At 38.4% G+C, this 11,157-nt stretch overlaps 1 protein-coding gene across 13 annotated transcripts in view; it reads left to right on the top strand.

Annotated features, from left to right (window-relative positions):
• EPB41L2 (erythrocyte membrane protein band 4.1-like 2) overlaps positions 1-11,157 on the top strand; it is a 135,206-nt gene that overhangs the window by 105,715 nt on the left and 18,334 nt on the right. For 4 of the 13 annotated variants that reach the window (XM_006778464.2, XM_015557804.1, XM_015557806.1 and 1 more), the window contains 5 exons: positions 3,607-3,660; positions 3,858-4,421; positions 6,261-6,383; positions 8,184-8,282; positions 9,919-9,999. In XM_006778464.2, the coding sequence (XP_006778527.1) occupies positions 3,607-3,660; positions 3,858-4,421; positions 6,261-6,383; positions 8,184-8,282; positions 9,919-9,999 (921 nt within the window). The remainder of the gene's footprint in view (positions 1-3,606; positions 3,661-3,857; positions 4,422-6,260; positions 6,384-8,183; positions 8,283-9,918; positions 10,000-11,157) is intronic. The other 9 variants (XM_015557810.1, XM_015557807.1, XM_015557805.1 and 6 more) reach the window with 5 other exon arrangements.

Genomic DNA, 11,157 nt, shown 5'->3' with positions numbered 1-11,157 from the left:
TTGTATGTGAGTAGAGAGTATTATTTATCAGAACATACAGTGGAATGGAGACGGAGGCAAAATAAATAGAAGATGAAGTCTTGCTCTAAAGGAATTTGAGGTATAGTTGAGGTGAAATAATTCCAGAATATTGCAGATAAGAAAGCTAAACCAAGTGGCATATTTATATATTAAAATGTTAGCATGAAGTCCAAAGCCAATAGACTCTGTGTAAAATGATGATTTTAATATTACATGCTTTAAAAAGTTATGTATTTTTGAAGCTTTCACACCCAGAAGCAAGTCAAATGGTAGAGTTGTTCAATTCAAAGTAATGTCCTTGTATTTTTGCTGTAGGAGACTTTGGAATTTTGTTGAAGATGTTTACAGTTAATCATTTTTCTGGATGTCATGGTTTAGGAATGTACAATGTAAAATATGATGTCGTAGACATTACCTTAAAAAGACTTTATGTGAAGTTTAAACCTGGAATTTGCCCACTGTTAAGCTCCAAAATCGTTTATCTGCACTTGATGTTACTGCTCTTTTCTTGTTCTTTTCCTCTCCAGCACATGCAGGAAAATATGTACTTATTTGACATACACATGACTTGTTACTGCAATCATCCTTCATCCATCCTCCCAACAAACTTTGGTTTACCGCTTGCAGTGTGTCTCTTTCCCCAGATAACAACGTATCACTGCTATTAGTTGGAAGTGTGTGAGTAGTTATGTCTACTGCAGTGTTTTGACTTTTAACAGGATATCTTACAAATTTTTGTCTTTGTTGCATCTTCATTTTGCTACTGATTTTGCAGGGTTTTTGATTATCTTTAAATTGTAATCCTTAATGAAATGTAAAATAATTATGCATGAGTATAATTTGACCAAATTTTCCAGATTTTTGTAATACAGGTTTTACAGATTTAAAAAACAGTAGTAGTTTCTTGTTTAAAAGTTAATGCATTGAACTTTCAAAATGGATTCTGTTTGAATATGAATAATTTTGAGAGTTGAGCAGGAAGTTGGAAATCAAATAATTCTTTAATAGATTATGACATACTTAAACTTGTATAATACAAGAGTCTTATGAGTTAGTAGTGATTACATAGACTATAGTTTTGAAGTACTTTTGAAATATCTATTTTATTGAATAATTAAATGAATAACACTTATTTAAATTCCCCATGATCTCTTACTGGCAAGGACCCCCTCTCCACCAGTTCAACCCCTAGGGATGGTGTAATTATGGAGATTATAATGAAAATTAATTAGTCCAGAAGATTTCTTTTTCTCCTGAATATTGCAAATGCTTATGCACCTAGCCCTCCTCATCTCATTGTCCCTATTCCTCACTCCTCCTAGTGCACTGTCTCAAAAGGGGCACCCCTAAAATGTCATACATTCATCCACCTAACCAATCATCCATCCATCCATCCGTCCATCCATCCGTCCATCCATCCATCCATCTTTAAGTTCTTATGGGCAGTAGGCGCTTCATGGTGACTCTTTGCTGTTAGCATTCTGGTACCTGGGACAGTTCTCAACTTTCCTGTTGTGCAGGTTAGGGACCATCACTCAAGGGCCAGGAATGTGAAGATTACATTTATCTTAGTTTTTCGGGGACAGATGATTTTAACATTGCTCACTGAGTTTTCACCCCTGAGTTTGTTTTCCTATTTAGAATTCTTTTCTTTACTTGTTTCTTATTGGGGAAAAAAGGTGCTATTCATTCAGTGGCATTTTTGCATACCTGAGGGAATTTCTATGGGTTGCTATCAGATCATTTGTGAACAAAGTAATGTGGAAAAGGGAAAAGTTAGTAGGATCTGGAATGGTTAGAGAAGGGCATGCACAAAATATGGAATATTAGGTGCACCTCAGACAGATGACAAAATTCGGAAGGGCATTGGAGGCAGGATAGGACCACCAAGCTATGACACAGGAATAAGCATTTCAGGTGGAGGGGCCACTGAAGAGTTCCTTCTCTGAAGAAAGAGGCCTACTCTGAAGAGCTGCCTCAAGAATATACAAAACAGTGTTTGATGGATAGGTAGGCCATGCTCAGTTTGTGATGAAAGTTTTAGTGACAAACCAAGGAGCCTTAGGCTGTTTTCATAGGTTGGAACTATAACTGATTCTCAAGCAGGGTGGAAAGCTGGCATTCAGGCAAACTGCCACATGCGATAACATCCATTTTGTTTAGTGAAAAGGGCTTTTCTGATAGCATGAAAGCTACCTTCACCTCAGCCACCACTTGGACAGCAGAGGGCACTGGTGTGAACTGTAATGCACCTTGTGAAACACTTTCTTCCTCGCCCTTCTCACAGTTGCCTGAGGTGCATTTTACTTTGTTTCCCCTGTTTTTAAAAGCCGCATATGAGAGTGATTTTTATTTTTTAAATATCCAGGAACCTTTCCCTTTAGTGCTTTCATTGATGAAATTAATCCTTCCTGGGAAAAACATTCATGAAATAATGACTGAATTTGGATGTTCTGCTTTTGGGTGCCCCCCATTACCCCACCACCACCACCACCACCACCAAAAAAAAAAAAAATCTATCTAAATTCGGAGAATCATTTAAACCACTAAAGCCCAGATTCGGAGTTTTTATGTGGAGGGAAACCCTCAACCAAGTAAATAAGCTAAGTGTGCTTCCAGAATTAAAAGTATTCAAAATCCAAGTGTCTTTCAGGCATCTTCTGATGGCTTATCATTTGAAAACTGTTTACATGGAAAACTCTGAGATGCCTGCCATATTCAGTGAAATAGTTGTTTTCATTTTTTTGGAATGAGCTTAAGGAATTCCGTGAACTTGGGCAGAACCCATCTGAGCATTTGAAGTTAAATATAATAATAATGTACCGACCTATAATAATAATGAACATTTAGGCACTGTACTACTTACTAGAGTCAATTCACTCACAAGGAATAAACGTCTGCAGGGGGGCAAGGGTGAGCATCTCAAATAACAAAGTTGGTTCATTGAGGTTTTCAAAGATGCTAGGAGTGGGGCTGAATTCTAAGGGAGAACACTTGCAATCATTGTTGACATCCACCCTAATGTCATGCATCCCGTTTGTTAATCTGCAATCTAGTTTGGATGTTAATAGCCAATTCTGGAATAACATTTTTATGTTATCTGAGATCAACAATAGTTTTGCCAGTTAAAGCTGTGTTTTTAAATGAGCCAGCATAAAACAAAAATTTCATCTTACTAATACTGTATTCATTTAGGAATCAGGGTTTCAGTTAGGCTTTATAATCTGATTAAGACCAAAACTGTTTGTTGAATTGGTTTTATAATTTTAAAATTTATACTTTAAGATAATCAGTAAGCTTCGGTATAATTCCAGTTTTTCCCCTGTCTTTTCAATTATATTTGTAGAGCTAATAGATACAACTATAGTAAAAGCACTTTATTTCTTTGGGAGATGCTGGCTGTTTTGTGTTTTTGTTTTCTTGTGTAAACTTTTTACCTCTGTCTTGTCTTTCATGTGACCTTGAGCAAAGGTTTTGTGGATGTTGATTTGCACTGTTCTGTCTTCACAGTGTCAGATGTTTGTTTAGTGGGTGTTGAGGTAAAACGTTATTGATTTGTGTCCTCGGTTGCTTTTTGTTTCACAGAAACGCGCTCCCGAGTCCGAAGGGCATTGCGCTGGAGCCAGTGATGCTGTTAAGGTTCTCCCCTTTCCATGTTAACACCATTGCCTGCCGCTTCTGACCTGTCACGTTTCCCCGCTTCCCTTTCAGTCAGCCATCATAACCATCACTGTTTTCCTCCATGACATGAGCCTTCCATCAGTTGGTTTGGGTTTCCGTCATTTTTATTTATTCATATATTTTTGTTCTCCCTCATCCGCTTCTTTTTTGTGCAGAGTTCACATGAGACTCTGAATGTAGTGGAGGAGAAGAAGCAGGCAGAGGTTGGGAAAGACCAAAGAGTAATCACAGAAGAAATGAACGGTAAAGAGCTATCACCCGGGAGTGGTCCTGGGGACATCCGTAAGGTGGAACCTCTGACACAGAAAGACTCCACCTCCCTGTCTTCTGAGAGCAGCAGCAGCAGTGAGAGCGAGGAGGAAGATGTGGGCGAGTACCGGCCCCACCACCGGGTGACTGAGGGCACCATAAAGGAAGAGCAGGAGGAGGATGAAGAAGAGGTGGAGGAAGAACCCAGCCAAGCATCCCAGGTAGTAGAGAGGGAGGCAGCAGTGCCAGAAGCCAGCCCAGGCAGACACGCAGGGGCCAGTGTAAGCGCAGTAGAAACAGTGACCCAGGAGCATGTAGTTGCCCCTAAGATACCTGCAGAGAAGAGTGTACACGAAGGCGCATTTAAGCAAGATGTGAGTGAAGACACAGAGGACGAGCAACATAAAGTTAACGGAGAGGTGTCTCATGTTGACATTGATGTTTTGCCACAAATTATTTGTTGTTCAGAGGTAAATGGGAGACTCAAGCGGGAGCTAAACTCTGGAGCTATTTCTCAGGTGGAGAACACCTGCTTTTCTTCTTCTCCTGTCCTCCCAACTCTCCCTCAGCTTTTTCAGCAAGATTCTGACTTTGATCTCACGGGAGGAAGGGGAAAGCACTGCTTTGTAGACTTTCTGCCAGCTCGGTCAAGGTTGTTAGCTCCTTTCCTGCAACTGCATCACCTCATCCAGTAAACTTCTACAACCCACCACACCATTTTTCCATTCTTGTTTCACATCTAAATTTTTCTTTGCATGTTTTGGATGTTTTCAACTTTTTGTCTTTGGTTGCACTGCTTCATACTTAACGCCTTTTTCATTGGTTTAATTAGAAAATTGTATATGCATTATTGGAAAATGGTCAGCGTGAGTGTGTGTGCTGCTGCTGTGACTGGCTTTGATTTTTTGGCTCATTGTCTCTTCAGCTTAAGAGTTTTAGAAATGGCAGCAGGCCCTGATTACCATGGTGCTCTGAATTCAACATCTGGCAGTGATGAAAACAGTATTTCTTGAATACCAGTATGATTTCTGGGGATTGTATGGTTTGGTTAAAGCCTTTTCTTTCCTTTTAGGCAGCCAGAGGCCAACTGTTTAATAGATTACAGTACTCTTTTCATTCTGTCCTATCATCAATTCTGGATTATTTGCAAGTTGATCATATGTTCTGTGGATTATCTACAGGGTATCTCAGTCTTTTCTTTTTTCTCTTCAGGATAGAGAACTTACTTCCCTCTTCTTGGATGAAGTCTTGGTCTCTAGGTGCAGTGTCTCTGAATTGGAAGTTCAAGTTTTGTTGAGGGAAGGCAAACTTCCGGGTGGATATGTCTTCATTCTAAGTTGAGCTGCCCACAGTGCAGGGATTGTCCACATTTTCTCTCTTTGATGAGCTGGAAAAATCTTGAAGTGACTTTGTCTTGAAATAATTAAAAGGATTTATTATTATATCACTTTTAAACTTTCTGGTTCTCTTCAGAGAACACATTTGTGAGTCCTGGGATGCTCTATTATTTTCCACATTTACCTTACATTACACTTGGTAGTATTTTGCTGGTAGTAGTTAGTCTGGCGTTGTATTAAACATACATGCTCAGCAGACCATGTTAACGGTCCGTGAATCTCTCCTTTAATGTTTTTAATGTTTAATTGTTCAAAGCATTAATATCATATTCGTGGACTAATCCTAGATATAACAGTTTGACTTAGCTAATAGAGAAGAAACACTGCAAATTTTAGACAAGTATAATTGGAAACAGTAAGACTTGAAAATGGAATCTCCTTGTCAATAGAGCAGAAAAGGCTTTTTGAAGAAAAGAGCAAATTTTAGCCTACCTAGATGGCGTACCAGTTAAAGACAACAAGCCTTCACGCAAATCATGTTGTTCTTTAAACCGCAGTAAAAATTGAGGCAGGTCACTTCACATAGTTCATTCTGTGTTTTCTTTTCAAGTTTATCATTACTTACCCAAAGCTAAAGTTTATATGTCACTGTATACCAGGCTTGACACGTAAGTAGTTTGGGGACCATCATAACCTGAAGCGTATCATAATTTGAAGCATACCATAATTTATGGAGCAATTATGTTACTTTATTCTTATCATATATACATACATATGCATATGCATATGATATTTAAAGGAAAGTGTTTTTCTTTTGTGTCTTCTTTCTTAGATTATTTGCTTTTACTCTTTTCTTTTGTGAATGAGTGTGTGTTTGGATATCCATATTTTTACAATTATTTTTGAAGGCTCCGTTAAGTACTTTTACTACATTACCTCTGGAATTTATTTTCCTCTTCCTTTCCACCTCAGCCACCCGTGGTAAAGACAGAGATGGTAACAATTTCTGATGCCTCACAAAGGACAGAAATCTCTACCAAGGAAGTGCCTATTGTTCAAACAGAAACCAAGACCATCACATATGAGTCTTCACAGGTACGAAAGCTCTAGATTTGGACTGAGCTCTTTTTCACTTAGTCTGTTTCTCTCTCCATTCTGTCTTCTCCTAGTTTACATGTTTCTGACTTTGATGTACTGTTTTATATCTCCATTTCATAGTTGTACTTCAACAACATAACTTGTTATGTTGCTTCTTAGATTGGGACAGAGAACTGTAATCAAATTGGTGACCCAGTAATTTCAGGGAGGAAGCATACACATGATTATTGAAGACAGGCAGTACCAATCTTGTTCATATTATTATAAGCCATTTGTGGCTTAAAGTATCTAGGATTGTTTATGTATACTTGGGAAACAGATCATCTTACAGAGTTTGATATAATTTGTGCATTAGTAGGATTTAGGCATCCCTCCCCATGAAGACAGATCCAGTCAACTCTTGCAAGTTTACATACATGTGCACACACATTTGTGTTTCTCCTTCACATGGGATTATTTTCTGAAGACATATGCCATTATTCTTATGTAAATGTGATAACTGTTCTAAACAAATGTGTGTGTTTGATTTTAAGTATTCAGACATTGATTCTGTAAATATTTGAGCTAATCATTAAGATATCTAACTTTAAGGGTAGCAGAAAAAGGGAAAATATTTATCATTTCAAATGGAACTGTTTAGAAATTCAGACAACTATTTTCTTGACTGAGAAATTTAATGTTCATAATAGGATTGTGCCATGCTGAAAAATGGTAGATTGTTACCGTCTTGAAATATTTTTTAATGCATGTATATGTGAAGCATTCCTCAACATTATTTTAGAAATGCTGTGCATAGAGCCCACATGAGCACAAACAGGTCTTTGATGCATGGGTGTGGTGGGAGAGCAGGTACCCGTGTGTTCCTATGGTGGTGAGTGCCCTTGTGAAGAAATACATTGTATGAACCAAATGCGAGAGAGATTGCCTCTTACCTTACAGTAAGAAGGGCTCTGGACCTTCCTGTGTCAGGAAACAGGAGGCAAATATATATGGTGACCTTAAACTAACATTTAGTTTATGATCTTAGTATAAACTAAAACTATTAATTTGCTATATTTCCACTAGTAAATTCTAGAACTTTCTACCAGAAAAGTATCAAAACAAACAAATTAAAACCTATTTAGTTATCTGCACAGGATTTATATATGAGATATATGTATAGATGTATATATATATACATATATATATTTAGAGAGAGAGAGAGAGAGAGAGCGCACACATGCATGCATACTTATTGAAACATATATCTTCATAATATACTCACAGCAACGGACTGTTACAGGAAAAGTGTTGTTTAAAAATCTAAAGATAAGCATAATAACCAAACGATGTTAGTTTAGTCTATTCTAGTTAGGTTCTGTTGCTTAGTAATCTGAGAAAACGTTTATCTATTTTTACCCACCTGTGCTTAAATAACAAACCAGCACTTCTGGTCACTGTGGCAACGTCTCTGCCTGGTTCTCTGGTTTCTTTTTCAATTTATATAACTGGCTTTCAGTCAACTTCTCTCATGACCCCCATAGCTTTCAGACCCAACTCCTATATCCACTCTTCTTTTTTTCTGTCTCTCTGTGTCTGGGGTTTGCTTCTCCCGTGCATTTAATCTTTGATTTTATTCTGTTTAAATGTCAGCCAATGCTGGTCAGTAAATTACCACTATAAACTTGAAAAGGCAGATAGCATCTTCTTCCAAGTACAAAGACTTTAAAAGATGCATATTTGATGGGAAGGGCATCTTCTATGAAAACATAATGGAAGTTAAGTATTGCTTTGTATTTTTCCCCCAACTATCCAAAGATTGATGGCGGGGCTGCTGGTGACTCGGGCACGTTACTGACTGCACAAACCATCACATCTGATTCCGTGTCGACAACCACTACCACACACATCACTAAGGTAAAGCAATCCAGGGGAGTCTTTGGGAGAGGACGGTACATTGCAAACAGGATCCTTTCTGAAGTGTTTCTTTGTTCCTATACACACTTCAAAGTAATACGCAGACAGTGCCAGTGGAATAAACATGCAGACATTTAAAGTATCCAAGAAAATTGGGCTCCATTGACAAATGTATTTAAAACGAATTGCAATTTGTAAAGTGCAAGGGGGTAAAAATATGCTATAAATAGCTATACCTAAGACAGCTACAGGAATAGAGAGAATTTAATAAAAGTGGAAGCACAGGTTTATTAGAAAGTACAAAGTGAATGTTGACTATCATTCAGCATTTTCAACAAGTTCTTCAAATAATGTAAATTTCCCTCATTGATTGACGATACTAGCGTGTTGACTTGGGGTGTGTCTCCAGGTCATTCTCTAACTGTTTAACACCAGATCAGATGACCAGTGATTCTGGAGGTGTGGTCTCTGGACTAGCAGCAGCCTGACTTGTTACAAGTGTGAGCACTGTGGTCCCACTTGGGACCCACTGAAACCCTAGGCCCTCTCAGTGATTCTTGTGCTTGCCACAGTCCTCAGATTGCTAACTCCAGTTTTATTTTCCAGTAATCCCTTTTGCTTCTACTTCTCATATTTGGTTAGTGCCTGAAGGTCTTAAATGTATCCTTTGTGCATTCCATACCCCTTATTTCAACAAAAAACTTTGTAAATCAACAAATGCCACATAAATGAGAGATAGTATGGCTGAGCATTTTAAAGCACATTCAGTTATTAAGGCAAGTGATAGCCTTGTTTCGTATGATGAAGTGTAATCACTGTGACTTAGTGTATACATTTATCAGAGTCCCAAAGGTTGGGTATGTGCTTCCTCAGGACTGTGTGGATTTGCTCCTTGTCTGTTTAGGATGTCGCAGGCATGTGATCTCTTCAGCGTCAGGGCCCAGGCTCTGTTATGTTAGCTGCTCTATACCAGTGACTGTGTGGCAATTCCCAAGAGCTCCTGCCCACACGGCCCATCACATAGCCCTGTCAGCCATGTGCCATGTCCACACGTACAACTACATGCAGAAGCTGTGATCACAGCATTGAATGACAGCCAAATCCAAGTCCTCTCTATTTCTGTTATTGTGCTAAACCAAAGAAATAAAATCACCAAATAGAGTTGTATGACGAGAATTAAGCAGACGAAACGATAACATCAAGCAATTTCCAAACCTAAAGATACTGAAATTGTTAGAATTCCTTGTAACTTTCCATAAACCAAATAATTATTTCTTCTCCTTTTAAAAAATTGACCAATTGGGAATGAGGAGACTCAGGAAGTTCTAACAGTGTCCCAGTGGAACCATGTGGATTAAATGGCAGCTGGTCCCTCTCAGTGTCACCTGAATCTTGATTCATTAGGTTTTAAGGTTGCTTTCAGTTGAGGAACTTACGGATGCTATAGCTTTAACCACAGGATTCTCCATTGAGCTTAAAAATAAGGAAAGTTTCCAGAACATCAGCCTTCCCTGCTCAGTGTGCATTGCCTTACAATGATCAGAAGGTCTAGGTGTGCCCCATCTGTTTTTCCTGACTCTGTGTACACAGCTTTAGTGATTACTGTTTTCCCCCTTCTTTTCTTTATGACCTTTAGATGATAAAAGGTGGAATATCTGAAACAAGAATTGAGAAACGCATCGTGATCACAGGAGATACAGATATTGACCATGACCAGGTAAAGTCCTGCGGTTCTGGTTCTGAAATTGACCGTGTTTATTTTCTAAGTTTTATGCCTGTCATCATATCACATAAAGTATATCCTACCCCTCCTCCCAGTGCCTCTTGGCTGAATCCTAAGCATGGGATAAAGGCCTGGACATACCTGTCCTTTCAGCCTTCCTAACTCTGGGGATTGCTTTTTGTTTCCCACTGGATTTCTGTGTACTTTGGGGTCAAAATAATTGTGGGGATTCCTGGCAGCTGTTAGGTATTCATGTGGGCCTGGTTTAAGGCAAGTCATCAGTGATTAAAAAATGAATGGCAGCTTAATGATCCTGACTTCCAAAAAATAAGCCACTAAGTTTGCTTTATGACTACTTTTAGGAACTTGAAATTTTTACAGCATTAGGAAAATTGGGGTGTTTACTAGTAATTATTACTATTATTGAAGGGTGGGAGAAAGTAATCTGAGGTCTTTTACAAAGTGAAAATTTATATGTATTCAGAAAAAAATTGAAAGAATTGAGCTTCCATTCTAATGTTGAGCAGGATGTATGATTTAAAAGCAGGTGGTAAATAGAACTGCTGTAGACTTTGAGAGTAGTTTTAATTTAGGATAGCAGTTTCAAGTGATGAGTTTTTGTTTCATTATTTTCTGAGTGATTTTAACTCAACTTTAAAGGAGACCAAGCTGTTTTTCTTTTTTAAAAAATTTTGTTGATTTTGTGTGTGTGTGTGTGCGGGGGGAGGGAAGGAGAGAGAGAGAGAAACAAAAAGAAAGAAGAGAGAGAGAGCGAGAGAGAGAGAGAGAGAGAGAGAAACATAAATGATGAGAGAGAATCACCAATTGGCTACCTCCTGCCCTGGGAATTGAGCCAGAAACCCAAGCGTGTGCCCTGACAGGGAATCAAACCATGACCTCCTGGTTCATAGGTTGACACTCTAGCATTGAGGCACACCAGCTGGGCCAAGATATTTTCTTGTATAACAACTTGAAGGAAAGAAAAAGAAATGTTCAGTTGACCAACCAGCTGGAGAGGAGGGACAAATGTTTGTTAACCAGCTTTGAATGCAATATAGAATTCAGGAAAGAGAATTTTAGAGAACAAAATTTCTCATGTAAGAAAGTCTCACTGTATATGACCAAAATAGAAATAGATTTTCTACTATGCCC

This window comes from Myotis davidii, unplaced genomic scaffold (genome assembly GCF_000327345.1).
Source record: "Myotis davidii unplaced genomic scaffold, ASM32734v1 scaffold147, whole genome shotgun sequence".
Classification (NCBI taxonomy): Eukaryota; Metazoa; Chordata; class Mammalia; order Chiroptera; family Vespertilionidae; genus Myotis; species Myotis davidii.
The sequence above is the reverse complement of the archived record's forward strand: the minus strand, read 5'-3'. Positions and strand labels throughout refer to the sequence as shown.